At 43.6% G+C, this 26992-nt stretch overlaps 1 protein-coding gene across 1 annotated transcript in view; it reads left to right on the forward strand.

Moving 5' to 3' along the window:
• The first annotated feature begins 8361 nt into the window (after positions 1-8361).
• Positions 8362-26992, forward strand: part of LOC127223454 (quinone oxidoreductase-like protein 2) — a 34745-nt gene continuing 16114 nt past the window's right edge. Inside the window, exons 1-9 of the mRNA XM_051186055.1 lie at positions 8362-8481; positions 8568-8676; positions 11415-11511; positions 13280-13338; positions 13854-13919; positions 14683-14792; positions 16470-16551; positions 21101-21282; positions 23857-24085. Coding sequence (XP_051042012.1) covers positions 8432-8481; positions 8568-8676; positions 11415-11511; positions 13280-13338; positions 13854-13919; positions 14683-14792; positions 16470-16551; positions 21101-21282; positions 23857-24085 — 984 coding nt within the window. The 5' untranslated portion in view covers positions 8362-8431. The remainder of the gene's footprint in view (positions 8482-8567; positions 8677-11414; positions 11512-13279; positions 13339-13853; positions 13920-14682; positions 14793-16469; positions 16552-21100; positions 21283-23856; positions 24086-26992) is intronic.

Genomic DNA, 26992 nt, shown 5'->3' on the forward strand with positions numbered 1-26992 from the left:
GGACAACACATTTCTGGGGATGTTACTTCAGGATGGTAGAGAGTATCTATGGCTAATCCCATGATAGTGTCTTATTAGGTCATTCCCTAGCACATTCTTTTCTGTGAGGAAACCTAATGCTAACTGGGAGTTTCATGAGCTAAGCTAGGCTTCCTGCCTCCTGGCTGGAAAGGAAATGATGGTGGTGACTGTCTATTGGGAGGAAGAGATGGGAGGTGCCCCCCCCCTTCTCTTATCCTGGGAAGTGTGAAAGGAAGACTACAAATACCAAACCTTCCACACCTGGTAAATGAGCAATGTCTGTGCGGAAGAGGAAATCCTCCCCACCATCTTGCCCCTTGATTTACAAGGCTTACAGGTGTTTTAGGTATTGAGAATAAAATTCTTGTAACCTTGCTGCGCTCCATGCTGATGCTGAGAGTCAGAAGACCAAATTAGCTACACCCTCCAACTGTTTGAGTCTGGAGAATTTGCCAAACACCTCGAAGCCTCCTCAGTGTCTGCCATGTCCCAGGCACAGAGCCAGGCACTCGGCATGCAAAACCTGAGAAATCATCACCTCTATTCTGAAGTTTCTTATACTTTCTTAGGAATAAAGAAACATTAGCATATCATAAAACCAGGTGCGTAACTGACTCTATGTACTAGTCACATGAAAGGGGCAGGAAGGGACTGAGTATGTCTTTGAGGCTGAGAGACTGAGCAGGTGACAGGTGATGAGACCAAGAGTTAGAAAGGGCACTCAAACCAGAAGCTGAAATAGGATCTTGAGGAGAGAGGATTTACCTAAGGAAAGGAAAGGGAGAGCCAGCCATCCAAGAGACTGACAAGTGTCTGTGAGACTGGACAAACAGGACGTCACTGGGGACAACAAGAACAAACTCAGTGGCACTTGGGGGTTGGTATACAGTGAGATGAGTGAATGGAAGTGAAACCAGTCTGCATATTTGAAAGGTTTCATGGACTTGGCTGTGAGGAGATGGCTATGATGGGGGGGGAGCTGGGGGGGGGATGAGGTAAGAGGGTTTTGTTTGTTTTTTATGTAGTCATATGCCACATGGAAGGAGGCTGTGGAGAGAGAGGAGTCAGTTTACAGGGGCAAGGTGAGATTAATGGGGTTAATTCCTACCTCATACAGTCTGAGGGTTAAGTGAGATTCCTGTGGTGAAGGCTTTTCTCAAAGATAACCATACATGTGAAGTATGATTTTCCTGCTGTTGAAATAACAGCCCTTCTGCACACTCACCAGGCATTTGAGCTTGCTTATCTCTTGGCGGCGGAGATAGGCAAATCTCACTCTGGATAGCCTTTTTGTGTGTGCTGCTTTCCCGTTTCCTCCTGCCACCACTTCAGGCATCAGAGCCCATAACCGCTTGAGCCCTCCTTGACATTTCTTCCTGCCAAACAACACAACTCACTGGGTCCCCTGGGTCACAACAGGAAGCTGGGGCTTGATAAGCAAGACTCGATTAAGGGAGAGGGCAGGAGCCTCCCCATTTGTTATTAGGAAGTGGGATTAACATCTAGACCTCTTGGGAACTCTGCTTTCCCGTTTATTAGCTTTTTAATCAGTGGACTGGGGAGCCTGGGGTGGGGGCACACAGACTGTCCTCTCACGGACATTTGAGCCACACCCACATCTCAATTTAGGAACAGAAAGTCCCACCAGGGCAGAGTTTTGTCTGTTTTCTTCACTGTTGCATCCCCATTTGTTTGGTACATGGTGGTGTTTAATAAATATGTGTTAATCATTTCATCCATTTATGTTTCCACTGATTTGAAAGAAGATGTGTGCATATTATAGGCCAACCATCAAGATTTTTGTAGATAAACAGAGACAAAGAACAATCGAAATAATCTTAAGAAGTATATTCTGTGCCAGGTATTTCACATATATGAGATCTGAAATCACGGGCATTCCATAAATGGAGAAACTGAGATTCAGGAAGAAGTCATTTGGTTGAGATGTAGGGCTTCCCTAAAATCGCCTCTGGCAGGGGTGGGTTAACTGTTCTCTGTGGTCCCACAGCCCCCATTGCACTCCTCCATTATTGAACAAATAAGAGACCTTTGTGTTTCACTTTGCTAGATGCTGAGACAATGTTTTTGGTCTTTTGAGACAGAGTTTCTCTGTGTAGCCCTGGTTACCCTGGAACTTGCTCTGTAGACCAGGTTATCCTCACCATCACTGGGATGGATGGTGAGACTCTTAAGGGCAAGGATTGTGTCTTCTTAGTGAATACAGCCAAATACTTGCTTACCTCGAAACCTATACCTGATGCAGGGGCAGCTATACTTAAGTCTGCTCTATGAACGAGGAAGTGGAAGTTTCGAGAAATTAAACAACTTTCCCAAGATTACAATGAGGAAGTAGCTAAGCCAGGGACCAAATGCAGGTGTGATAGATCCCAAAGCCCAAATTCCTTTTACTTCACTGAGCTATTCTTAGAATTATCTGTATTGCTCACAGCTTGTCTGTGGAGATAAAGAGATGAATATCAATCTCAACAGTGAGACTAGAGATTAATGTAAGTTTGTATACATTTCTTTGGGGTTGGAGGCCATGTGGAAGGGGAGAATTTTCCTTCCTGGGGAAGGTGGGTACTGAAAAGTTTCCATAAAGTTGCTAGGACATTTGGGAATTTGTTCACTAGTTATATAATGATGGCTCAAGTTGGAAAATAGTTGTTTTCATCAAATACTGGTGGTTAGCTTTGGGAAGATGACAGTCACCATATCCTGGGTCATCACTGCTTCTAAGTGGTTTCAGCCAGATGCCAAAAGTTTAGCCCAAATGCCTACTGGTACCTGCTTAAGTCACAACTTGTAACCAGGCAACCCAGGAACATTGATTTATTAATCACATCCTGCATCTCTGTATTGTGTGAATACTGCTTTACATAATTAGACTTTCAAATCTTACAAAGTATACTTTTAAATGAAACAAATGCACGTTCAAGCGTATGGCTATATGGAACAGGGTAGTTGCTCCTAATTATATGCTAGCATTTCTTCCTGCTCTTGTCCTTTAACTGCAGGCATCGCTCGCTGGAGGCTGCTTTCACTATATTCTTTTCTTCGGGGGAATTATTCTCTTTTCTGGGCCTGAGAGACTGTAAAATTCCTTGTAAAAACCAAGCTTAAAACTCCAAGCAAAGCAAGGCTTTACAATGCATTGTATAATACCTTCTTTGTCTACTCCAGAGGGCATTTGGGGGAAGCACAGTGGGTGGCTGGAGACTGTTAGAGGGGCTCTGGCAGCAGGCAATTAGGACGATGCTAAACTGCTCCGTTTCCTAGATGTGTGGCCTTGGGCAAGCTACTTAACCCCCTTCAGCCTATATTCCGGATCCATAAAAGAATGGGGAAAAAATAGTATGCTTGTATCCTGATACATAGGACCATTGTGAGGGTTAATGAAATCATACAAAAACACTCGGTAACTATGAGAAACCAACAAGTGCTCATTCTAAAGTTGATTGTCATTACTTTCACTGTTAATGATGAAGCAGTTTGGGTGACAGTGATTTGAAACCTACGAAGCACTACGAAAAGGAGAAGTAAGGATGATGATGATGATGTTGTACACATGGAGAAATGAGACCCAGCCTGCATGGTAGAAAGAGTAGCAGACAGGAAAATCTGTTCATCATGCTTTCCTCACCATCACCCAGCAATGTGACCTTGGGCCACACGCCACCAACTACCCTATTTCTTACAAACAAGGCAGTTTGATGAGAATATCTTTTTTTTTTTTTTTTTTTTGAAATGGTGTTTCTTTATATCCCTGGCTATCTAGGTTAGCTTTGAATTCAGAGAGATCCTCTTGCCTCTGCCTCTCAAGTGCTGGGACTATCCTGAATTCCCTATCAGGTCAGAAGTCCTGATTCTATGGGTGTTGGAAAAAGAATGTGCGTAGCAAGCCTTTGATTATTCCTGAAATGGAGAAGTAGTAACTGGTAATTACTAAGATCAATGGTAAACATCTCTGAAGTTGATAAACGCTAACTCCCTTGGAGTTACCACAATTAATGTACAGGGGAGGAGTACTGAAAAGGCAAACTCTTCCTACACATCTCAAGCATTTTGGAGGACACCATAAGATGATAACTGGTAACTATGATAGCAGTGCTGAACTAGACTACATGAAGACAAAATTATGCCCAGCATCCATAAACTCAGGCAAAGAAATATGTGCAAGAACCCTTAAAACTAGGGTGACAATGATGGCTCAGCAGTTAAGAGCTCTTTGAAAATTCCATTCCATGGTATCTGAGTCCCTCTTCTGGCCTCCATGGATTCCTGCATGTGTTGCACATAAACTCATGGATGTATACACACATACACATGCACACACACACACACACACACACACACACATACACACACACACAAATAATAGATAAATCCCAACAAAGAAGCAAAGCAAAGAGAAACCTTTTAGGGTTTGTGGCTTCAGTTATGTGGTGCCTGCAGCTTTCCTATACACTTTGTTGAGCTCCTTATTCCCCACCCTCTTAACATCCACTGAGTATTTGTTATCTGCTAGATGTGGAGGTGAACTTGGAGGCAGAAGTGTTATCGGATAGCACATTTTTACTGTGGAGGATTCGTGTGCATTTTCAGCAACATCCTATATTGAGCGTCTATTGTTTGTCTATGAGTCTGTGAAAACAGAGAGGTTTGTATATCCAGCTTTGGCTTGCTTCTTTACCCCCAGCCCTCCAAGCAGCTCCTGGATGTTAAATATTATCTCTCCATGTGATTTGTAGCAGAAGGAAGATCATCTGTTACTCTTTTACTTCCCTAATGAGCCCTCAAGCTGGTTTTCAGGGCAGCCATGGATCTCCCCCCTCCTTTGGAGAAGACTGATGATGGTTTGGATTTAGCTGCTTGATGTTAATTTCCTGCAGGACTCAACTTTTATTCTTCTCCTTTCTTCTTTCTGCTTTACTCACAAATAAAACTAAATAACCAGGACAACCAGAAACAATAGCTAAAAGTAGACAGTAAGGTGTGGTGGCAACACCTTGATGAACAGGCTAGATGTTTGCTACCATGGTAACTACTATTAAACAGCCTGCCACACTTTTGACTGCGCTCTGTAAATGTGAAACTTTTTTCACATATAAATGCTCAGATCAACTCTATCTAAAATACTTTCAAGACTCTTCTTTAATAGATGTCTACTGATTTCTTCAGATAGTTTCATAAATGTTGAATGTAGTATTGAAAGGTTTCCTTATATTCATTGATCTTCATTATCTCTGGTATTGGCAGAATATTGTGAAAACAATATTAGAACACCCCCCGGGGGGTGGCTACTAGAAAGGTATGTCAGGGAGTAAAAGTGCTTGCGATACAAGCATGAAGACTAGAGTTTAATGCCAGAACCCTCCTAAAAAGGTAGGAGTGGTCATGTGCAGGTCTCTAAGCCTAGTACTCTGGGAGTTGGATCCCTGGGGCTTGCTTATCACCTCCTCCGGGGCCAGTGAGAGATCCTGCCTTGAAGGAATAAAGCAGAAATTGAAAAATCAGCACACCCACCATCCTCCTCTGGCCTCTGTGTGAGTACAGGCGTGTTCGCCCTTATACATACACAAACATACACCACACATACATTCTTCCTCCCACATACTTGCACATGAAAATTTTTTTATAAAAAGCATTTAATGGAAAATAAAAGAGTTAATACTTAAAGTTACTTCTAATTATCTGGAAAATTAATACTAGATAACTGAACCCTCATTCAACAATTCATTAGATACATATCTATTAAATGCTTAAAAGTGTCAAGCATTATATAAATACTGTAAATATAAACAAAATTAAGAATGGCCGCTAGAGCTGGGTATGGCGGCACATGCCTTTAATTCAGCTCTCTGGAGGGACCAGTTGGATCTCTTGTGAGTTTAAGGCCAGCCTGATCTACAAAGCAATAACAATCAATACTCAGGACAAATAATTCTGGTTGCATCATATATCATAAATTTGAGATTTCTTGTTGATTGTTTTCTGGTACTAAAATCATTATATTACCCCCCCCCCAAACCTCCTACACTGCCCTGTGCTTAGAACCAAACTCAGGGCCTTGAAGGCTAAGTTGGTACTCTATACTATGAACCTAAGAATGATCATTTGGTGGTAACATTGCATTTCTCCACAATTCTGGCTTCTTTCTTTTTTTCAAGTTGCTGAGGACTGAACCCAGGGCCTCCAGCATGCTAGGCCTGCACTGGGTCACTAAGCTCCAGCTCCTGGTTTCATCTAATATGCTTGGTAATTAGCAGTTTACAAAGTGCTTTCATGTCTGTCTTGCTGGAAACATAGGTTTTTTTTTTTAAAAAATTGTTTCATGTCTGTCTGGACACTGTCTCCTTTCTGTTGTATGTGAAGCTAAAATTTCCCAGTGAATGCTATTGTAATGACAGTGTCCTCTACTGTACACCTGGGGTGGTTATTTGGTCTTGGGTTCCTCAACCATCAAAGCCTTTAGGGCATAATCTCAGAAATGCATTCTTACTTTGTCTTTGCTTTTTTTTGGGGGGGGGTGTTGAGACAGGATTTCTCTGTGTAGCTTTGCAGCCTGTCTTGAAACTCATTCTGTAGACCAGGCTGGCCCTCGAACTTACAGAGATCTACCTGCCTTTGCTTCCCAAGTGCTGGAGCTAACGGCATGTGCCACCTTCACCTGGCTCACTTTTGCTTTACAGTTTCTTTTCATTTAATTGCTGCTGGTTCATGTTCAATGCCTTCTTTTTATGGAAGAGTTAATTGAAGGTGAGAGCCATTAAGAAGGTGGTCAAAGAAGTAGTAGTACTGGGTTTCAACCTGTGATTTACACTCTTTGACTGGATATCTTTTAAAAACACTGTGCTGTCATTAACTGCTATTTATCCAATGATACAATCTCCCCAGGATATCACATACCTCTCATATATTGCTGGTAAATATTTGGTTGCTATTGTAAGTACGTCTAATCAGTTTATTTTTAATATGTAATATATGATAAAACATTTTCATTATTTATATATTTAATGGTAACATCAAATGAAAATAAATTTAATACATACACATTTATTGTGTATGTGTATACATGTCAGTAAGGCCAGTCTTTGGAGTTCAGAGGACAATTTTTGGGAGTAGGTTCTCTCCTCCATCATGTGGGTTCTGGGGATTGAATTCATCTGTCAAACTTTTAACAAGTACCTTTATCCATTCAGCCATCTTGCCAACTCCAAACTAGTTTTATATAACATCTCGCATACAAAATAACGCTGTTTTTACTTCTTCCAGGGTATACGTATTATCCCAGGGATTATGTGGTCACTGAATTACTTTTACTAAATGTTAAATCTAATATAGGCAGGCCTTTGGTACATGAAAACCATTAAGTTTTGGCCTGACTTTATCTTCTTCATTAATTATTATTTTTAGACATGGTTTAACTATGTAGCACTGGCTGGCCAGGAGCTGGCTATGTAGAGCATGCTGTCCTCAAATTTACAGAGATTCACTTATCTTTGTGTTCTGAGTGATAGGATTAAAGGCATTTATCATCATGTTAACTTATATTTATTTTTACTTGAGGCTGGGTCTCACTATGGTCGATTTTCTTGTCTCTGTCTCCTGGGTTTTGGGATTACAGGCATGTGCCCAGCTGGCTTGTCTTTAATTGGACATTCTCTTTGGATTTGCTTAGGATCAGTTAACACCAGATCATTAGAAACAGTTTAGTTTTATCATAATTAATCCTGTGTGAGAAAATTAGTAGCAGGAACACTAGCAAAGCGTTCGAATGCAGATATCAAAGGACTCACCTATGCATTTAGGACTTCTTCTTTTCAAAGAACCCCAGAGCTACTACTGACATATTGCCAAATAGATTTTGTTTTGTTTTTCAAGACAAGGTTTCACTGTGTAGTCCTGGCTGCCCTGGAACTCACACAGCAGACCAGGCTGGCCTCCAAATTCATTGCGTGCTGGGATTAAAGGCATGTGCCACCTCTGCCAGGCGACAAACATGGATTTAACAGTCTCCCAGGCATATACATGCCTTTAGCCGCAGCACCCAGGAAACAGAGGCAGGAAGATCACATGTTCTAGGCCAGCCTGTTCAACACTGTGAGTTCCAGGCCAGCGAGAGCTACATAGTGAGACCCTGTCTCAAAAAAGGTTAATCTGGGGCAATCGAATCATTTTCCTCATGCTCCCTTTTTGCTTTCCAGCACTGAGGACGGGCTCCAAGGCTGCGCGCCCCGAGGTCTAGCCTTAGAAGCAGGGTGGGGGCTGCCAGCCCCTGGCACGGACACCAAGCTCCGCCCTCTGGGTCGCCGGGTCGCCCGGGGCGCGTCCTCGGACGCCTTTCCGCTCTTTCGCCGGGCTCTTCCTGCCACGCGCTGGCCACGCCCCTCGCGACATTCAGCTAGTCATGGCGGCGCGGCTGTGTGCACGGCACCTCCCTCTGGCATGGCTCTGCAGGTGCAAGCCCGTCTCTTCTCTAGAACCCCCCACTCCCCAGTACCGGGTACACCCGAGAAAACCAGTCCCCTTTTTCTTCGTTGCAGGAGAGCCGCGCAGGGCCAAGGCCGGCACTACCGCGCCGCACTCTGCGCCGAGTTGAAACATCCCCTGATTATTGAAGAAATGGCTTCCCGCCCTCTAGGGCCACACGAGGTAGGGTGACAAGCCTGACCTCTGGATGCTGCCATGTATGGTTCAAAACCTCTGCCTATCTGGGCCACGGACTAGAATGGCTTCCCGCTACAGTCGAGATCCTAGTTCCCAAGCATATAGGGTGACCCGAAGGTTGGAGAGCACCCACTCTGGGCTGGAAGGTCAAGCCGTTAAGGTTCACAGAGAGGCCAGAAGTGTCAAGCAAGCTGTCTCTCAGAGCTCTCTAAAGCTCCAGAGTAGTTGCCTTAGAAACAGCATCTGATTTACACATGACTTTACATAACAATACAGATAAAGGACCCTTATCCTTTGCTTAGCCCCTCTTCAGTGTCAGCATCAAATTGTCTGCCCTTCCCTTTCTCCCAAACCCCACTCTGTCTCAGTGAATACATGCCTGGGTTCCTCTGATGTTCTGCAGTAATTTAGAATTGGACTCTTTTTTTGTTGTGGCTTTTACCCAGATATGTGAAAGCCACCTTGGCTTTGCTTAGTGACCACTATGGTGACAGTATGTGACAAATACATAGTGCCGAATGCAGAACTTGAAACAGGGTGGAGTAGGCAAATGTCTTCACATTAGGAATCGCTGACGGGAGACAGAAATGCAGCTGCAGCCCTTAAGGTCACCAGAATGGAGCTTGTGGTTAAAATGGATTATTTAGAAGAGCATATGATAGCAGCCACTATGCTCTCTGGATTTGTGTGCCCAGAGTTCATCTCAAGTCATTCCTTTCTGGGGAATTGGTGTTCTCTTTGAACACACCATGTCATCCAGGCTGACTTTGAACTTGTGATCTTCTTGCAGAGTGCAGAAATGCCTTTGGTTCTTAAAACCAAAATGGAGTGAGTGCCTTAAGGACATGTGAGTGCTGTCCACTGGTCAATAACTACTCCAGTTTTCCAAGGCTGAAAGGGCTGGGCTCCTCTTTTGTATTGTAATGAGTTAGCTTGTGAGAGCTGTCTTTATGTTATTTTTACTCACCATTAAATCGCTTGAGTTTGGAATGGACCCTGGCATGTGTGACTTGCCTAAAAAATTGAAAAAAGCCGTGGGCAGTGTTGGCACACTTGGGAGGCAGAGGCAGGTGGAGGCCAGCCTGGTCTACAGAACAAATTCTAGGACAGCCAAGGCTATGCAGAGAAACTCTGTCTCAAAAACCAAAAAGAATTAAGAAATGGATGATTTTTGGAGATGAAAACTGACTTTTAACCATCCTGCCACCTCTGTACTACACTTAAACAAGTAAATATCATTGGCTTTGGATTGGGACTGGTATCTTCTGGGATTCCAACCCCTGCTGGCATGTGTTCTCTAGGGAGCACCAGAGTCATCTGGGCCTGTTCAGACAGATTGCCAAACCTTCTCTCTCTCTCTCTCTCTCTCTCTCTCTCTCTCTCTCTCTCTCTCTCTCTCTTAAACAGAGTCTCACTATGTATCTCTGGCTAGTCTGGAACTCATTATGGAGTTGAGATCAGGCTGGCCTGGAACTCACAGAGATCTGCCTTGCTGTGTCTTCTCCATGCTGTCCTTAAAAGCATGGACCTGATGAAGTTTGAGTTTCTAAGAGATCCCCAGGGGATGCCAAGGATAGTCTCCTCAAAAGGTCTAGAGCAGTGGTTTTCAACCTGTGAGTTACAACCCCTTTGGGCATTGAGTGACCCTTTCACAGGGGTCACATAGCAGATATCCTGCATAACAGACATTTACATTACAATTCATAACAGTAGCAAAATTACAGTTATGCAGTAGCAATGAAACATGAGGAACTGTATTAAAGGGTCACAGAATTAGAAGATTAAGAGCCACTGGTTGAGAGATACTACTGGCCATATGGTTGCTGTTCTGCCTCAATGATGGTTTTGCCAAGAGCATAGAAGATGGGGCTGGAGGCTGTCCTTCAGAATTCTAGCTCCAAGTTCCAACAGTAGTTGTTTGTGTTTAGGCCCCCTCAGTGGCATCCTGTTGTTCCTAGTGTGAAGGTCAAAGTCCTAAGTTCACACCTGCAAATCTCGGTTGCTCCCTTTTCTCTTTCTCCTCTTCATGTTGTAGGCTCATTGGCTTTCCTTTTGTCTGTTGCAGGGAATTTGCACATGCAACATGCTTTTATCTGTGCCAAGCTTTCACCTCCTAGTTTGAATTAACTCTTTGCTTTTATTAGCTCAAGGCCTATGTTCCTAGTTTTTCTTGCCATTCTCGAAAGGGTCACATATCCTCATTATGTGCTTTCTCCTATCTTTAAAACTTTATGTTGAATTATAATGCAAAACATATGAGCCAGGCATGGTGATTCAGGTCTATAATTCTGGCCAGCCTGGGCTACACTGTGTGATTCTGACTGAATAATGAAACCACACATGGCTTCATTAGCATCACTATTATTTAGTTGGTGCCTTTTCCACTGTTCTTTAAGGTCCACAGAGGCCAAAGCTTCGTCCATTTTGCCTTATGATACTCTGACTCTTCGCTCAGTATCAGCCATATGGTTGTCATTCATTTGGTATCCCCCCCCCCCCCTTTCTTTTTGTTTTTCTAGACAGGGTTTCTCTGTATTGCTTTGGAGCCTGCCCTGGAACTAGCTCTGTAGACCAGGCTGGTCTTGAACTCACAGAGATCTGCCTGCCTCTGCCTCCCGAGTGCTGGGATTAAAGGCCACCAACACCACCTTCAGTAACCCTTTTTGAATGAATTATTTTCAAAAACTTTGTCTCCGTTTTGTTGTTCTGCATTTCCTTTGTAGGTCAGAGTTGATGTTCACTTCTGTGGTGTTAACTTTGCCGACATTCTGGTCTGTCGTGGTCAGTATCAGGAAACCCCCCCTCTTCCCTTTATACCTGGTGAGTATGGGGAACAAAGTGACTATTTCAGGAGAAGAAGGATGCGAAGGTTTCAGAGCCACATATGTCTTCTTAGACACCACTCCCCGCTATCTCATGACTCTCCCCCTGCAGGCCTATTGTACTCAATATTGTATTCCCACATTAGCATTGTCCTGGCTTATCGATGACACTCAGTGATCCAGTTAGATTGCTGCGATAAAGCACTGACCAAAATCAACTTGGGGAGGAAAGGGTTATTTGGCTCCCACTTCTCTCCATGAGGGAAGACAGGGCAGGAACTGAAGCAGAAACCATGGAGGAATGATGCTCACAGGCACATGTTGGGCTATCCTTCTTATATTGCCCAGGCTCATCTGCCCAGAGATGATACCACTCACAGTGGGCTGGGCCCTTCTATATCAATTAGCAATCAAGTAAATGCCCCACAGACATGCCCAGAGGCAAATCTGACTGAGGTAATCCCCTAATTGAGACTCCCTCAGATGCTTCTGGGCTATGTCAAGTTGACAGCTAGCTAAGGATGTTCACTTTAAAATGAACAAATGGGCAACTGTTTACACGTAGTTATGTTCACCAGGATTCTATTGTTAACCCTGCTTATTCCTTTGCCTTTTTGGTGTTGCCTCTGTTTTATTTTTTCACTGAAGGATCATAAACATGCTTACAGCTAAAACCTGTACCCTCATCACCCCAAGCCCAAAAAGGAGCTCAATGCTGAAGGTTCCAAAGGAAGAAGAAGAAGGAAAAAGTTTAATTATATGTTGGCAGTCCACTGTCTGATTTCCATTATATTCTATCTGGTTACTTTTAGATCTTTAATACGTAGATACATGACTGGTTTTTGTTGTTGAAGTTTATTTAAGGACATCTAAGTGGAGCTTAGTATATTTGGAGCACATGCATATTATATATAGATAAATATAAAGATTTAGTGATTCCATGATTGCAACACATCTGTTATGTTTGGGGTTTTTGGTATTGTGTCTTAATACCAGAAACCATTTCCTTCTGTTTGTATTTGCTGAAAGAATAGGACAGAGAATGAAGTTATTCCCCTGGCAAAACAAGTAGGAAATGCATAGCTATTAGGTTCAGAAATTTCAGAGGTGGTGAGGCAGTGATGGTACATGCCTCTAATTCCAGCATTTAGGAGACAGATCTATGTGGGTTTGAGGCCAGCCTAGTCCACAGAGCCAGTTCCAGGACAGCCAGGCCTACACAGAGAAACCCTGTCTCAGAAAAAAACCCAAATGAAAATCAAATAAAAAAATAAAAAAGAAAGAAATTTCAGAGGTGGACGAAGAAAGGGCAGATGACACCACTTCATCCTATTGAGCTGAGTACTGTCTGAATAAACACAGGTCATGTCCTTGAGGACCTCCTCATAGTTCAGCAAAGGAGACATGGCAGCAGATTAATATAATTTGGTGATCATTGTAGTTGGGGGTGTGTAGGAGCCCAATGGCCCACTGATCAGGGTCAAAAGTACATGTGTACCCATGAGTCTGCTTTTGCATATGCTTGAACTGATCTAGGTCAAGAGTGGGACAGCCATGACATATGTGTTGTGACCATGAAACCTTTGACTATGAAACCTTATGCTCATTATCCCATTTTTTGAGTACCACCTTTTGTCCTTAGTTAAAATGATGGGCATTCAAAACTTAAAATAGCTCTCATAGCAGACGAGGCTCCCTGTTTATCAGCATTTTCCTATCTTCAGGGTGCTGGGCTTCGAAGGTAACCTAATCTTTAAATGTTTCAGGAATGGAGTTTTCTGGGGCTGTCCTGGAGACAGGAACAGATGTCAGCACCGTGAAAAAGGTAAATTGGTTAAAACCCAAGAATGTGTGTAGCTGTGAGGAATGTGCTAACTTCATTTATAACCAAAAGCCTTGCTTCTCCTGGCCTTTGCCACATGACCAAGGGAACTCAAGACAGAAGGGAAAGAATGAATTATGAATGAGGAGGTGAGGGGACTTGGTGGAAGTTTCTGGCCCCATTAAACTCTTTATTATGAATATAAGACAACACTTGCCCTTCAGTTATCAAAAGAATAAAGGATTTTATTTTGATAAAAGATTTTTAAGTTTGAGTGAAAGTGAGAAAAGAAATAGTGGGGATTCTAATCCCTGCCAAGTTTCCTTCCTCAGCTCCCCAGTGTGTAAAATGTGTTCATATTGGCTTGGTAGCCCTTGGTATTGAGAGAACTGTCATTTTTTTAAAAACTAGAAATGAATTCTGAAGAGATATTAAGGCCAAGTTGTATCTTCTGGGTCAGAGATGTGTGTCTTGGAATGCAAGGCCATGCCTTTGAGCATATGTCCTTTCCCCTGCAGGGAGATCGAGTTATTGGAGTGAGTAACTTGAATGCTATGGCTGAAGAGTGCATCACGGACCAGAAGGTATATCTGCCTCTCAGTCCCGTTAGACACATAGATTCTTCTTTTCTTTGTGCTGTTTAGTTTCCATGTCTCTCTTCTCACACCACCCTCCTTTTGCATTTGTTTCATTATATCTTGTTTCTAGCCAGTTTTTTTTTTTTTAATTCAAATGTTCAACTTCTGTATTGGGGTACACAGTCCTTGCATAGAGTTTTGTTTGTGTAGTTTTTTTTTTTTCTTCCCTTCTTCTTCTTTCTTTTTTTCAAGTGCCTGAGCAACTGGCTGGCCATTCATTTGAACCGTATTTACTGAGTTGTGGTTGAAAAACTGGTTAGCCCATTGAGTTGAATATAGGTTTGTTTTCCTATAAAGCTATGGAAGTGGTCTGCACTGGGAACAGCGCCAGCCAGGGTAGCTCTGTATGGGGTGAGCAGGATGTGCATGGTGCCCCCTAGTGGGGTCATGTTATAAGGATTCCATCCAACTTCACTGATGTAAAATTGACCTAACGCACAATTCGCCATAGTAACCTGGAGTCTATTCTCCCACAATTAGCTCCTTTTTTTTTTGAGTACATGCCAGCCTTAGGGATTTGAAGTCTGACACACCCGAGTCCTAAACTCACCCAGCTTGCCTGGTCCTGACATGTACTCCGTAATAGGTGATGATAGACATGTGTTTCCCATTGCCTATTACTCACCCAGTCAAATTATAATGTTTATTGAGCAGCCTCTGTAACCAGGTATACATGTTTGCCACAGTTTGCTCTTATTTCTTTGTATAGACCCTGTGGCAGGTTCCAGAAAATGTCTCTCTACAAGATGCTGCAGTCCTACCTGTATCTTACGGCACAGCTATTTTGGCTGTAGAGCATCGGGCCCGCACCCAGCCTGGGTAAGAGGCAGAGGGCTAGGTGGTACCTTTTGTTGATACCAGAAATGCCTGGCATGACCTGAAGCCCAGTATGGTGGTGCATTTGGTGTTCCTAGCATTTGGGAAAAGAGGCAGGAGGATCAGGAACCCAGGGCCCTCCTCATCTGCAGAGTGAGTTAGATGCCAACCTGAGCTCCATGAGACCCCGTTTCAGAGCCCAAACCAAACCCTTAATAAAACAGGATTATCCTTCCTCTCCTTCCCTCACCTCCTCCCTCTCATTCTTTCTCCTTGACACTCCCCTTGCTTTTCTTCAGCCCGGGTTCCTTTAAGAGGAGGAAAGGCAAATGAGGTAATCTCTTCATACTGGGGACTAGGTGTGGCCATCCTTTTGCTTCAGAATGGTAGAACTTGGAGTATGAATTTGGAAGAGCAGGTTCACTTGAACCTGACCAGCCTGGAGATCACTTCATTGGAGATCTTCAAGTTTACAGAGTTGATTTAGTTTTATTTTATTTTATATATTCATTTATTTTTTTAATTTACATATCGATCCCAGTTCCCTCTCTCTCCTTCCCTTTTTATTTTACTTTTTAAAGTTTTTCATTTATTTTTATCTTGCGTGCATTGTTGTTTTTACCTGTATGTATGTCTGTGTGAGGGTGTCAGATCTTAGAGTTAGATAGTTGTGAGCTGCCATGTAGATGCTGGGAATTGAACCCAAGTCCTCTGGAAGAGCAGTCAGTGCTCTTAATCACTGAGCCATCACTTCAGCCCCTATTTTAGGTCTTGTACCAGGCTGGCCTGGAACAACTTATATAGCCCAGGTTAGCTTTGAATCCAGGAGCTTCATTCTTAGCCTTCGCAGTGCTGGGGGCACAGGCCTGTATCATCATTAATAGGTGGAAGTTGGTTTATTTAAATTCACTTCCTGTGTAAGGCTTCTGATATGTGTTTCTATGAGGCTTGGTTGTTTATGCCAAGTAGAATACTTTATTATATTATTTATTATATTTGGTTTTCAATACAGGTTTTTTCTGTGTTACTCTGGCTGTCCTGGAAGTCACTCTGTAGACCAGGCTGGCTTTGAATTCACAGAGATCCACTTGCCTCTGCCTCATGAATGCTGGGATTAAAGTCACGAGACACCGCTGCCTGGCTATAGATATTTTAAACTTAAAGTTCTGAAATCTCCCCTTTATTTGGGAAACTGGCTCTCAGTCTGTTCAGAGAGCTGACCTTCAGAGTTGCTCCAACTGGTAGCTTCAATTGAACAGTGGCTAGGCCATGAATGCCACCTTCTAAAATCAGGCATTGTTTAGTTGAGAACTATTACAGGATGAAATTTCTGAAGCGTGCATCTGTATTTGCTTAGAGGAACAGTTGCAACTGCTGAAAGAGAGAGAGAGAGAGAGAGAGAGAGAGAGAGAGAGAGAGAGAGAGAGAGAGAGAGAGAACCTAGAGAGCATTGAGAGACCTTTTTCCTGGAAAGTCTTCAGAAGGGGACAGAGTTAGCATTTGTCCTGAAGTCATTGTACATGTCCCACCCTCAAGGCTGGAGAGAGACTTACATGAAAGTTTGAATGAAAGGGTCTCTAGCATTCTTGCTTTAAAATGCTCTCATCTGTGTCCCTGGAACCTAATCTTTGGGTGATCTTTGAAAATTTCTACAGCAACATTCTTCTTCCCTTGGCACAGAGAAACTGTTCTAGTGACGGCCGCCGCTGGAGCCACAGGCCTTGCAGTGATAGATGTGGCAACAAATGTTCTCCAGGCTAAGGTATTGAGTATTAGAATTTCCATTAAAAACTAACTCGAGTGTTTAGGCATAAAATATATCACTTCACTTATCAAGTCTTATGGAAAGGACACTGGGGACATATAGTACTTAGAGTAAGATCTTACCATCTGTGTGCTTTCTCACTAAGAGACCTAACAGTGTGCCACTTGGCCCTTCAGGTACAGGAACCTGGCAAGGGCCGCCTCCCACCATGGCCTCTGCAGATGCTCTCTTATCTGCCTACTGTGCTCCAAACTGTCTCCCTCTTATTCAGATTTAAACTCATGTCACCTTTTCAGGGAAATATCCCTGTCCTCAGGCTAGGACAGTCACCCCTCCCTACTATTTATGTATGATCTTATACTATCCTGTGTTTCTGTTTCTTAGTGCATACCTCACTTTGTGATTGCTCCGTATTTGGGCCATTGTGGGTAAATGTCTTCCCTTCTCCTGGACTGTAGTCCGTATGAAGGCAAGGGAAATTGCCTGCATGGTTCATGACTAGTCTCTGCAGCTATTGTGGTGCCTAGAGCATAGTATATGCTCAAGAGCTATTTCAAATAATGAATTCATTAATTGAGTAATGCATGAATGAATAAATGAATGGAAGATGGATCAAGTCTCTTCAGAGGCCATCTCTGGGGCTGCAGGGCTCAGAGAAAGACTTCATGAGAAAATAGATACTTCAGAAGACCTCTGAAGGACTAGTATCAGTTGAATAGAAGAAGTCGAGGACAATTCAAGGCCATTTTAGTGATGGGTCAATGTGGTAGAAGACCAAGGAAAAGGAAGAAGCACCGTACATGCAGGGAATTGCCAGTGGTATCTCTGGAACAAAGGACCTGCAGTGGAATGGTGAAAGGCGATACTAGTCAGGCATGATAGGATCGTGAGTGCCTTGTTTACAGCTGAAATACTTGAAGACTATGGGTGGGGGGGGGAGTTATTGAGAATTTAAAGTAGGAAAATGACATTATTATCTTTAGTTTTAGTTTTGTTTTGTTTGAGGCAAAATCTTGCTGTGTGGTCTAGATTGGCTTCCAACTGGGGAATCCTCCTGTTTTGCTGGAATTACCGGTCCTCACTACCCCTCCCTGCATTGCCTTTGCATTTGAAGTTTACTTTGGTGGCTGTGGGTATGAGGGATGGAGGTAAGGTCACGGGTGATGGAGACAGAAGGGCAACTCATTGTCTGGGATAGAGGTTATGATACCTGGACCAAGGCAGTTGAGATCACTGGGAAAAATATAGAGTATTCAAAGACCCGAGAGCATCTTAGTAGTCAGAGGAAGGCTCTAAAATATTGGAGGGAGGTTCACATCACAGCTCTGCTTCCAGCTTAAGAGCATCAGTTACTTCATGTGTAAGATGTTGCTTCCATAAAGCTGCTGGGAATATTGAGTTTCTGTATGCAACCTGCCTATCAGAAGTGTGGTGTGTCAGTTTGTTTTTCTAATGAGTCCTGTTATTGCTAGACATTGAGTGGGAAGAAAGAAACTAAGTTAACTTTTGGCATTGCCATTTGTTGAGATGGGGAGTGAGGAGGAAATGGAGAGAGCTGGGACATGGAGGGCACAGAGGGACATGGAGGGCCGTTTTGGCCACGTTGATTGCAAGGTTCCTTTGCCACATGTGGCCTGAGTGCAAGGTTCCTCTGGCACTTGTGGCTGGGATGGTGAGACTGCACCTAGAAATAGAAGTTGATGGTATTTGGCCCCTTAGGTGGCATCTCTCCTTTCTCACCTTAGTAAACTTGAAGAAGGAGATGTGAGATGAGAGAACAACCTCAGGGAATATTAACACATCTCATGTTATCAGGAAGGGCTTTTGGCTCTCTTAGGGGAAGAGATCATGATTAGTCTCCATGTCTGTTTAGCATTTCTTAAGAAGATTAAATTATACCACTTACTTAGTTCTAAGAGATTCAATAGAATTGCTTCAATTCAGATATTAAAATTCATCTGAGCTATATCTTCTTATGAAGCATAAAGTCCTTTAAGATATAAGAACATGAAAATAAACATTAAAAATGTGTCCATGCGCCCTACTTAGCACAGGTCATTTGCTCACACCTTCTATCCACAGTGTCCCATACTGCTTCCAGAGTGCCTCCGAAGCAATTATCTTAACCATGACCCTCATACTGCCCCTGGGAGATGAGTCCTCTAAGTGTTCATTATCGCTATCTGCTTCACAGATCAGGAAAGTGAAGCACCAAGTGAGAAAGCAGTTCACTGTAGGTCTCACTGAGACCTGGTGACAGTCTGTACGTGGGGTCAGGTAGCTGGTCCTAGTCTGGTGTCTGCTCACCATGGCCCTCTGTGCTGTTTTCACTAGGGAGCACTGGAAAGTAGCTTTCAGTTCTAAATAGTTATGGGTGAATTTGGAGTCCTTTATGGACACTGATGCTCTTCAGTATCTGAGTACATTTGTTGTTGTTGTTGTTGACAGGGTTTCTTTGTGTAGCCCTGGCTGTCCTGGAATTCATTTTGTAGAGCATGCTGGCCTTGAACTCACAGAGATTAAAGGCATGCGCTACCACCACCCAGGAGCACATTTTTTTAATTTTTTTTTTTAACAGCCAAAGATTTTATTTGGTAATCAATTAACAAAGAAGCTGGCATACCTAACTCAGAGAGAATTTAACCATCACACATATATAACAATGCTGAAATGAGTTTACAAATAGTTGAAAGTGGTCAGTAGATTGGGGCAATAATAATGAGACTGGGTCTTACTCCATCCATCACCTAGGCTGGCTTCAGCCTCTTGACTTAGCCATTTCAGCCTTCTAGACAGATAGATTTACAGGCATGTACCACTGTGATGAACTCTGCACTGCATCCTTATGGGTGAGAAGTAGTGTGGTATCATCCCTAACCCAGACACCCACACTTTGCAGTACTTAAATCTGAAAGTCTTTTGAGTGCTGTCAAATACCACAAGTAGAGTTCCACACCCCTGCTCCTGAGACAGACTGGAGCAAAAACACAGGCATGACTTAGCAGGCATAAACCAGTGGTAAAACAATTGATTGGCATGTATAAGGCCCCGAGCTCAATTCCCCACTATTTAAAAAAAAAAAAAAAAGAGAAAATCATGCTCCTTTATATCCAGTGTTGGTATACCCCTATTATTCCCAGAATCAGAAGGCCGGGGAAGGAGAATGGGTAGCTAGATTCCCAGTTGCAGGTTATGGCAATATCCTCTCTCAAAGATACCAGGCAAGCAACCCTCTTTAAAACAACTAACAGTCAAGCCAAAATTGCCTTCAGGCTACACAAGTGCAGATTCTGAGCATCACCTTGGACTTTGTGGGGGTGTCCTCACTGACAAGGCATTTCTAGGCAACACTTCAGTGCTTACTTATAGCTTTGGGACTTTCCAGATCCTGGACTGGCCACACATCTGTCTTGGGCCTTAGCCTTAGGCATGGTTTTCCCCCAAAATGACAAAGCAGAAAAAGCGTGCACTTTGGAGGAAGGCACTACCACTGGCTTTGCAGTGTTCTTCTGCCACCTACTACTTGGGTGACCCTGGCTTGACTGCTTTAGTCTCTCTGAGTCTGTACCTCTGCAGTGATGGACGGGCAGTAATTGTGCCTTCCCCATAATGTTCCTCTGAAGTTTAAATAGAATAAGCCATTGCATAAGTCTGACATTGGCTGTAACTTATCTACCCCCGCCCCCAAGGCTCTGTATTCAGGGTTCCACTTACCTATAGAAATAAGTTTTCTTTGACTGATTAGAGGCAGCTGATAACCTGGAGAAGCTGTCAGACAGTGTGGAGGTTCTGTGTGTAGAGCCTGGTTAAGGAAGTTACCTGGATTGGGTCTCAGCTGTGTGGTCTTCCTTGGATAATTTACTTAACTTCTCTTAACTTGCCTCTGTTTCTTCATCAATAACAGAGCTAATTAATGGTGTCTGTTTCATTGAGCTATCATGAATAAATGAATTATTAATATACATAAAGCATTTAGAATAGTGCCTGGAAAAATATAACACTGTGTTGTTAGTTCTTCCTAAATGATTTGTCCAGTGTGACGCAGCTTGTGAGTAGAAGAGCCAGGATTTGAACCCTCGTCTGTCTGACATCAGAAATTTCTGCTGGCTTATGTTCACCCACTGGGATGCCTTTCCTGATCTTCAAGATCTAGACCAGAAATCTCTGGTTTGTGCTCGTGGCGCCTCACTCCTTTCCTGCCATGCAGTACATCTTGCTTTCTTGACCCCAACCGAGACGTCCAGCTTGTACTTTTACAGTGTGGCTCACGGTAGGTGCTCAATAAATGGTGGTTTTCGTGGGGAGTTGGAGGAAACTTTCACTGTTTTTCAAACTATCTAACTAGACATATGGCTTCCTCGAACTGTGCACTTCAGAACTTATGGTACAAGGAGGGGCCAATGAGATGCTGTCAGTGTTGGGATCAAGGCCAATGCCTGGGCAGGAGGAGTTACTTGAGAAGCACTTTGGCTGGAGTCTAGATTGGTAGGATGTACCCTTCCTATGACATGATCTGGACCATTGAAAACCTTGTGTTTCCCCTCAGGTCATAGCTGCAGCCGGAAGCGACGAGAAGTGTAAGCTGGCAGTGCAGAGAGGCGCACAGTCCAGTGTGAACTACAGCCAGGGCAGCCTCAAGGATGCAGTGAAGAAGCTGGTGGGCAGCGGTGGGGTGAATGTGGCCATTGACATGGTGGGAGGAGATGTCTTCCTAGAGTCTGTCCGCAGGTATGTGTGGTGTTCCATCCATGATGGCTAGACCTGGGGCTCCACAGACCCTTCCTGCTTCTCCAACTCCAACTGCCTTGGCTTCTCCCTGCCTTTGCTGCTCATGTCTCCTGCAGGCACCAGCATCAACGAGAATAGCTGAGTGGGTGGGTGACAAGGAGCAGAAGCAGAGAGAATCAGGAAATGCTTAAATATAGTAAAAACAAAATAGCCAACTGGAAAATATTCAAAAAATGACTGCAGACTCTCCAGTTGGCAATGCCAAAGACTTCAGAAATTATCTATGTGTTAAATCCAGTTCCCCGGCCCCCCACTAACTGCTTTAAATACACGGGGGTGCAGGGTTCTGGGAAGATCATTGTTCAGATGTTAGGATCGCTGTAGCGGCAGTTCCCCATTCCCCAGCTGGTTATGCACCGAGGCACAAGCTCTCGTGCCAGTGCTGGCCCTGCAGAGCAGCTGTGTGCTTTCTTGGTTTTCTGATTAACTATGTGTCCCCTGAGGCTTGGTGGGACTGTTCTATCTTCCCAGCTTCTTTGCGTTTCCACCAGGGCTTCTGGTGTGTTCTGAGAGCACTGCTCCCATCTACCCTTCACTTTTCCTCCCTGTTTGTTAAGATGGGATATTTGCTGTGCTGTCCTGAAACTCACTCTACTGTAGCCAAGGCTGGCCTTGAACTCCTGATCCGCTGCCTCCTGAGCGCTGAGATCACAAGAATACGTGAGCCACCACAGCTGGCCTGGTTTCATTTTTCACATCCATGCTTTGTAGAGTATCTCAGTTTGAAGTTGAAAAACAAGAGCAGAGACAGCAGCCTGGCCACAGAAGGAATCCAGTTAGCACTGGAAAGAATCTGGAAGGAATCCCTTGAGCTGGGGCGCAGGCACATGGGCACTGAGAATCACTTGAGGTGCCAGTCCTGTGCACAGGGAAGAACAGAGACAGGGTGCGGAGACCGAGTGGACATACTCTTCTTGTGCCTTCCATCTTTCTGCCTGAATAACTGTGGTTTGCATTTCCTTTCTGAAGAAGAAAAACAAAACAACAGAACAAACGAAGCCCAAACAACCACACACATGTCTTCTATCAGAAACCCATGCAGAGCTGTTGTTTATAATTCATGTGTAGCATGCTCTATGGTACTTTTCACAATGGGCTCCAGAAAGGTTGGGGGTTTTTATAGATCATTCAGAATTCTCTAAAGAAGGTACCATGCTTTCAGAAGCCCTAAAGTGTCTCTGTTTAAAGTGACTGCTTGTGCCATCATCTGTCTTATTCCTGTTACCTAGGTTCAAAATCTTCAAGCTGAGTTGCCTTGAAATTCAGCCCATGGAGTGACATTTGTTGATACCCAATACCCTTTCACAGTGGAAGGGACTGCAGGTGGACTTTTTCTGTCCTGTCAACCAGCTCCCAAATCATGACATGGAGACATATTAATTTTGCAAGCTTGGCAGATAGCTTAGGTTTGTCCTACTAGCTTTTGTAACTTAGATTAACCAATTTTTAGTCATCTATGTGTTGCCACATGACTCGTGGCATTTACTTGTCCTTCTGCATGTCTTTCTCCTTCTTGTTCTGGTTGGCAACTCACCCTTCTTCCCAGTGTTCTCTCAGCCCTGAATATCCTGCCTAGCTATTGGCCGTTTAGCTTTTTATTAAATCAGAGTGACACATAAATCATAGTGTACAGACGGATTATTCCACAGCAAGAGACCTCCTTGATTCTAAAGCACATTGTCCTGGAGCGTACCTGTGTGACAGCATGTTGCCCTGACCTGTGGGACTGGTCCTCTACAGCATGTGACAGGATTTCCTTCCTTATAGAGGTGTAATACTTGGCTTGTTTCTCCCCCTTGGCTGTTTGGGAATGATGCTGTCATAGACACAGGTGTGCGCAGATATCCCTCAGTGCTCTGCTTTTGGTTCTCTTAGATATACCAGGAATAGAGTTACTGAATGCACTTTTAATTTTTTTTTCCCAAGACAAGAGTTTCTCTGTGTAGCCTTGGCTGTTCTAGAACTTACCTGTAGACCAGGCTGGCCTCAAACTCAGAGATCTACTTGTCTCTGCCTCCCAAATGCTGAAATTACAGGCATGTGACACCACCGCCTGGCTATTTTCTTTTTTTATAGTAGCCACTTGATGGGAATACATGTCCATTGTGCTCTCTCTCTCTCTCTCTCTCTCTCTCTCTCTCTCTCTCTGTGTGTGTGTGTGTGTATGTGGTGTATGTGCATATGTACATGTTGGGGCCGGTGTACTTGCCCATGTATGATTGTGTGGAGGCCAGAGGTTGGTGTTGGATCTCTTCCTGTATTCCTCTCCACCTGATTTTTCCAGACAGTGTCTCCTACTGAACCCCGAGGTCACCATCTCAGTTAATGTGGTTGCCTAGGGCGCCCCCACCCCAGTGCTAGGATGCACACCACCATGCCTTCCTTTTTATGTGAATGCCTTGGATCAGAACTCTGGTGCTCATGCTTGCACTATAAGCACTTTACTGACTGAGCTGTCTTCCCATCACTGTCTATTGCTTCTTATAACCTTTCTCCCTCCCTCCTTTCCCTCAGCCTGGCATGGGAAGGCAGGATTGTGGTGCTGGGATTCGCTGGAGGAAGCATCGCCTCTCTGCCTAGCAACTTGCTGCTCCTGAAGAACATCTCTGCCATGGGCCTGTACTGGGGTCGCTACCAGCACCAGGACTTTGCATTGTTTTCCAAGAGCTTGTCCTCAGCCCTGCAGTACTGCCAGCAAGGGCTCATCCACCCGCACACTGGTGCTGTGTTCAAACTGGAGAAGGTGAGGCAACATGTAAGGAATGTGGGGCAGATCAGGCTGGGGAATAATCTGTCAAATCTGGCAACCTTATCTCCCAGTACTTACTATCAACCCTCCTTTTATGGACTAAAAAGTGAAAATGCTATCCTGAGTGTCCATACTAAGCAGTGGTGTGTCAGACTTCAGTGTGTCCAGATTCCTGCCAGTCTCCTAGCTTTTGACGTAGATGCAGGATTATGCTGAATTTTGAAGGCTCTGTCTATGACTGGTGACCCAAATGGAGGAAAGTTACAGTACTTTAGAAAATAATTTACATGTGTTGATTTGAACCTTGAACTGTGCAGCATAGAGTCCCAAGGAGGAAGCACATGGCCTGACCTTTGGTTTTCAAATACAGATGCCTCGAAGTGTAAACCAGATGATCCGAGCTGGGTGCTTGGACAAGAACATAAATCATGCTGGGCACTAGAAGACTCTAATCAATGCATTAGTCACTGCAGTTCATTCTGTTAGCTATTCGATCCCTATTTTAGCACCCCCACCCCACCCAGTCTCATTAATGTGGCTTCAACTTCCTTCCCAGCAGAACTGCATGCATTCATTTGGAGCCTGACTGTGAATGTGAGTTTGCCAGGCATTTCTTGTGATGCCTGCTTTTCTTTCAGGAACCAACAGCCTTGTTTGGTAGCTCTAGGCTGTGATGAAGGCCATGTCTGGTTCAAATGTGGGTTAGCAGGGTTTAGGCTCTTGGTGCCCCATTTCATGGATTACCTGCCTCCCATCTGTGATTTGTTCTTGTGACAAGGCATGTTTTCTTGAAGCAGTGTGTGTCTGTTTTCTTTTTGGTGTGTGAGTCAAGAAAGTGGCAGACTGTTGATAGAGGCTGTGGCCTTTAGAAAGCGGGTTGTATTCAGTTCTAGCTTAGCCAGCTTCCCCTGTAGTATCTGGTAGTCCCCCCACTTCCTGACCTTCAGTTTCTGCTGTAGAATCACATTATCTGTGGCGCTCAGATGATGCTTCAGGAGCTGTGGTGGGAATATGGGTGGGAAGTGGGGACCACAGCTGCTGGCCTCTTGGAACACATTTCTTCAGAAGCCTAAGTAGCTGCATGTCTTTACTTTTTCATTCATATACTTTCCTTTTAAGAAAAAGCTTTTGTGGCTTAAAGACTTGAAAAGCACCAGCTTCCATAACTTCTAGGTCCCTTTCAGGCTATGGCTTTCTATCACCCAGAGACTGTACCTGTTGGTAGAGGAAGAGGCTGATCACTCTGTGGGAGGGCAAACAAGTGGTAGATGAAAGTCTCCTCCCTCCACTGATGTGTTTTCAGTGTTGCTGAGGCATGGGGAAAATCACTTTAATTGTCCACATTGCTGTTCTTTCCTCCCAAACATGAATTAGCTCTAATTACTGTCTGCCAGCTTCCATCTGCCTTTCTGCCTCCCAGGAAGGGCTCTTTACTGAGACTGCCTGGATCTGCCCCCTCTGCTGACTTAGGTGCTTTCTAGTGGCCTTCTGATTCTGCTTCCTAACACTAAGTCCATCCACACATCACACATTTGTTGTTTCTTCTCTTTCTGCGTCTACAACCAGGCAGACAATTTAGAGAGATACCAGAGGCTAAGCACTTTTCATGCATGCATTCATTTAACTTTCAGAAAAACTCTTTCGGTCTGCCAATTGTTTAATTACCTTTTATTGGTGAAGAACTTGGACTTTGAAGCCAAGAGAGCTGCCCTATGATGTGTTGTGTTGGAGCTGACATTCAGACATAGCTGGTCAGACACCAGAATCTCTCTGCTCATGACCATGTTAGACTATCTCTAAATAAACCAAGAAGTGAGTTTGCACATACTGTGCTCTCCTCCTATTCTCCTTCTCCGTCTCCTCCTCCTTCTTCTCCTTCTTCCTCTTCCTCTCCTTCTTCCTCGTCTTCTTCTTTTAAGACAGTTTCTCACTGTGTACCTCTGGCTTGCCTGTAACTCAAATATATAACAGGCTGGCTTCAAACTCAGGGAAGTCTGCTTACTTCTGCTTTCCAAGTGCTGGGAGATGGCTTAGCAGTTAAGCACACTGGCTTTTCTCCCAGAGGATCTGGGTTCAATTCCCAGCACCTACATGGTAGCTCATAGCTATCTGTAACCCCAGTTCCAGGAGTTCTTCTATCTTTATGCACATAAAATAAAGTTAAATAAATTATTTTTAAAAAAGGTGCTGTGGTTCTGGCTACCATAGCCAGAACATATTGTATTCTGTAGTGTGAGGCTTATCTATCTATCTATCTATCTATCTATCTATCTATCTATCTATCTATCTAACTATCTATCTATCTATCTATCTATCTATCTATCTATCTATCTTAGAAATATCTAAATGAACTACCTTGTAATTAAAATGGTCAGGACTCCTGTATTTACATAAGTGATGATAATTTTCACATTTTGTTCATTTAAAACTGAGGGTAAATGAATATATAATTGAACTTGAACTTTGTTTTGATTTAAACATTAATTATTTGTCAGAACCTGTTGGGATTAGAAAATAGTCACTGAACTTTTAAAATATGTACAGTGTCAGAATGATTGGTGCCTTTATAGAGTTGACCTTGGTAATTTGTATTACTATGACAATAAACTTTGCATTATTGTTCTCTTAGTGGGCTGGAGCCTATACTGCAGTGGCTCTCTGTTTTCTTATTTACTTAAAATTACTTGTTTGATGCCCATCTTTGTCATAGAGCACAGACTCCATGAAGACAGGGGCTGTATATTATCTGTACCTCTCTAGCTACAGATTTGAGCTATTGTCCCTCACATATCTGTTGAATAACTTATTGAGGTCAGAACCCCAGAGTTCAGATGCTGGCTATGAGTAGATAATACATCTTTTTTCCCTGCCATCATTTACAATGGGGCAGTAATATACTCT

This window comes from Phodopus roborovskii, unplaced genomic scaffold (genome assembly GCF_943737965.1).
Source record: "Phodopus roborovskii unplaced genomic scaffold, PHOROB, whole genome shotgun sequence".
Classification (NCBI taxonomy): Eukaryota; Metazoa; Chordata; class Mammalia; order Rodentia; family Cricetidae; genus Phodopus; species Phodopus roborovskii.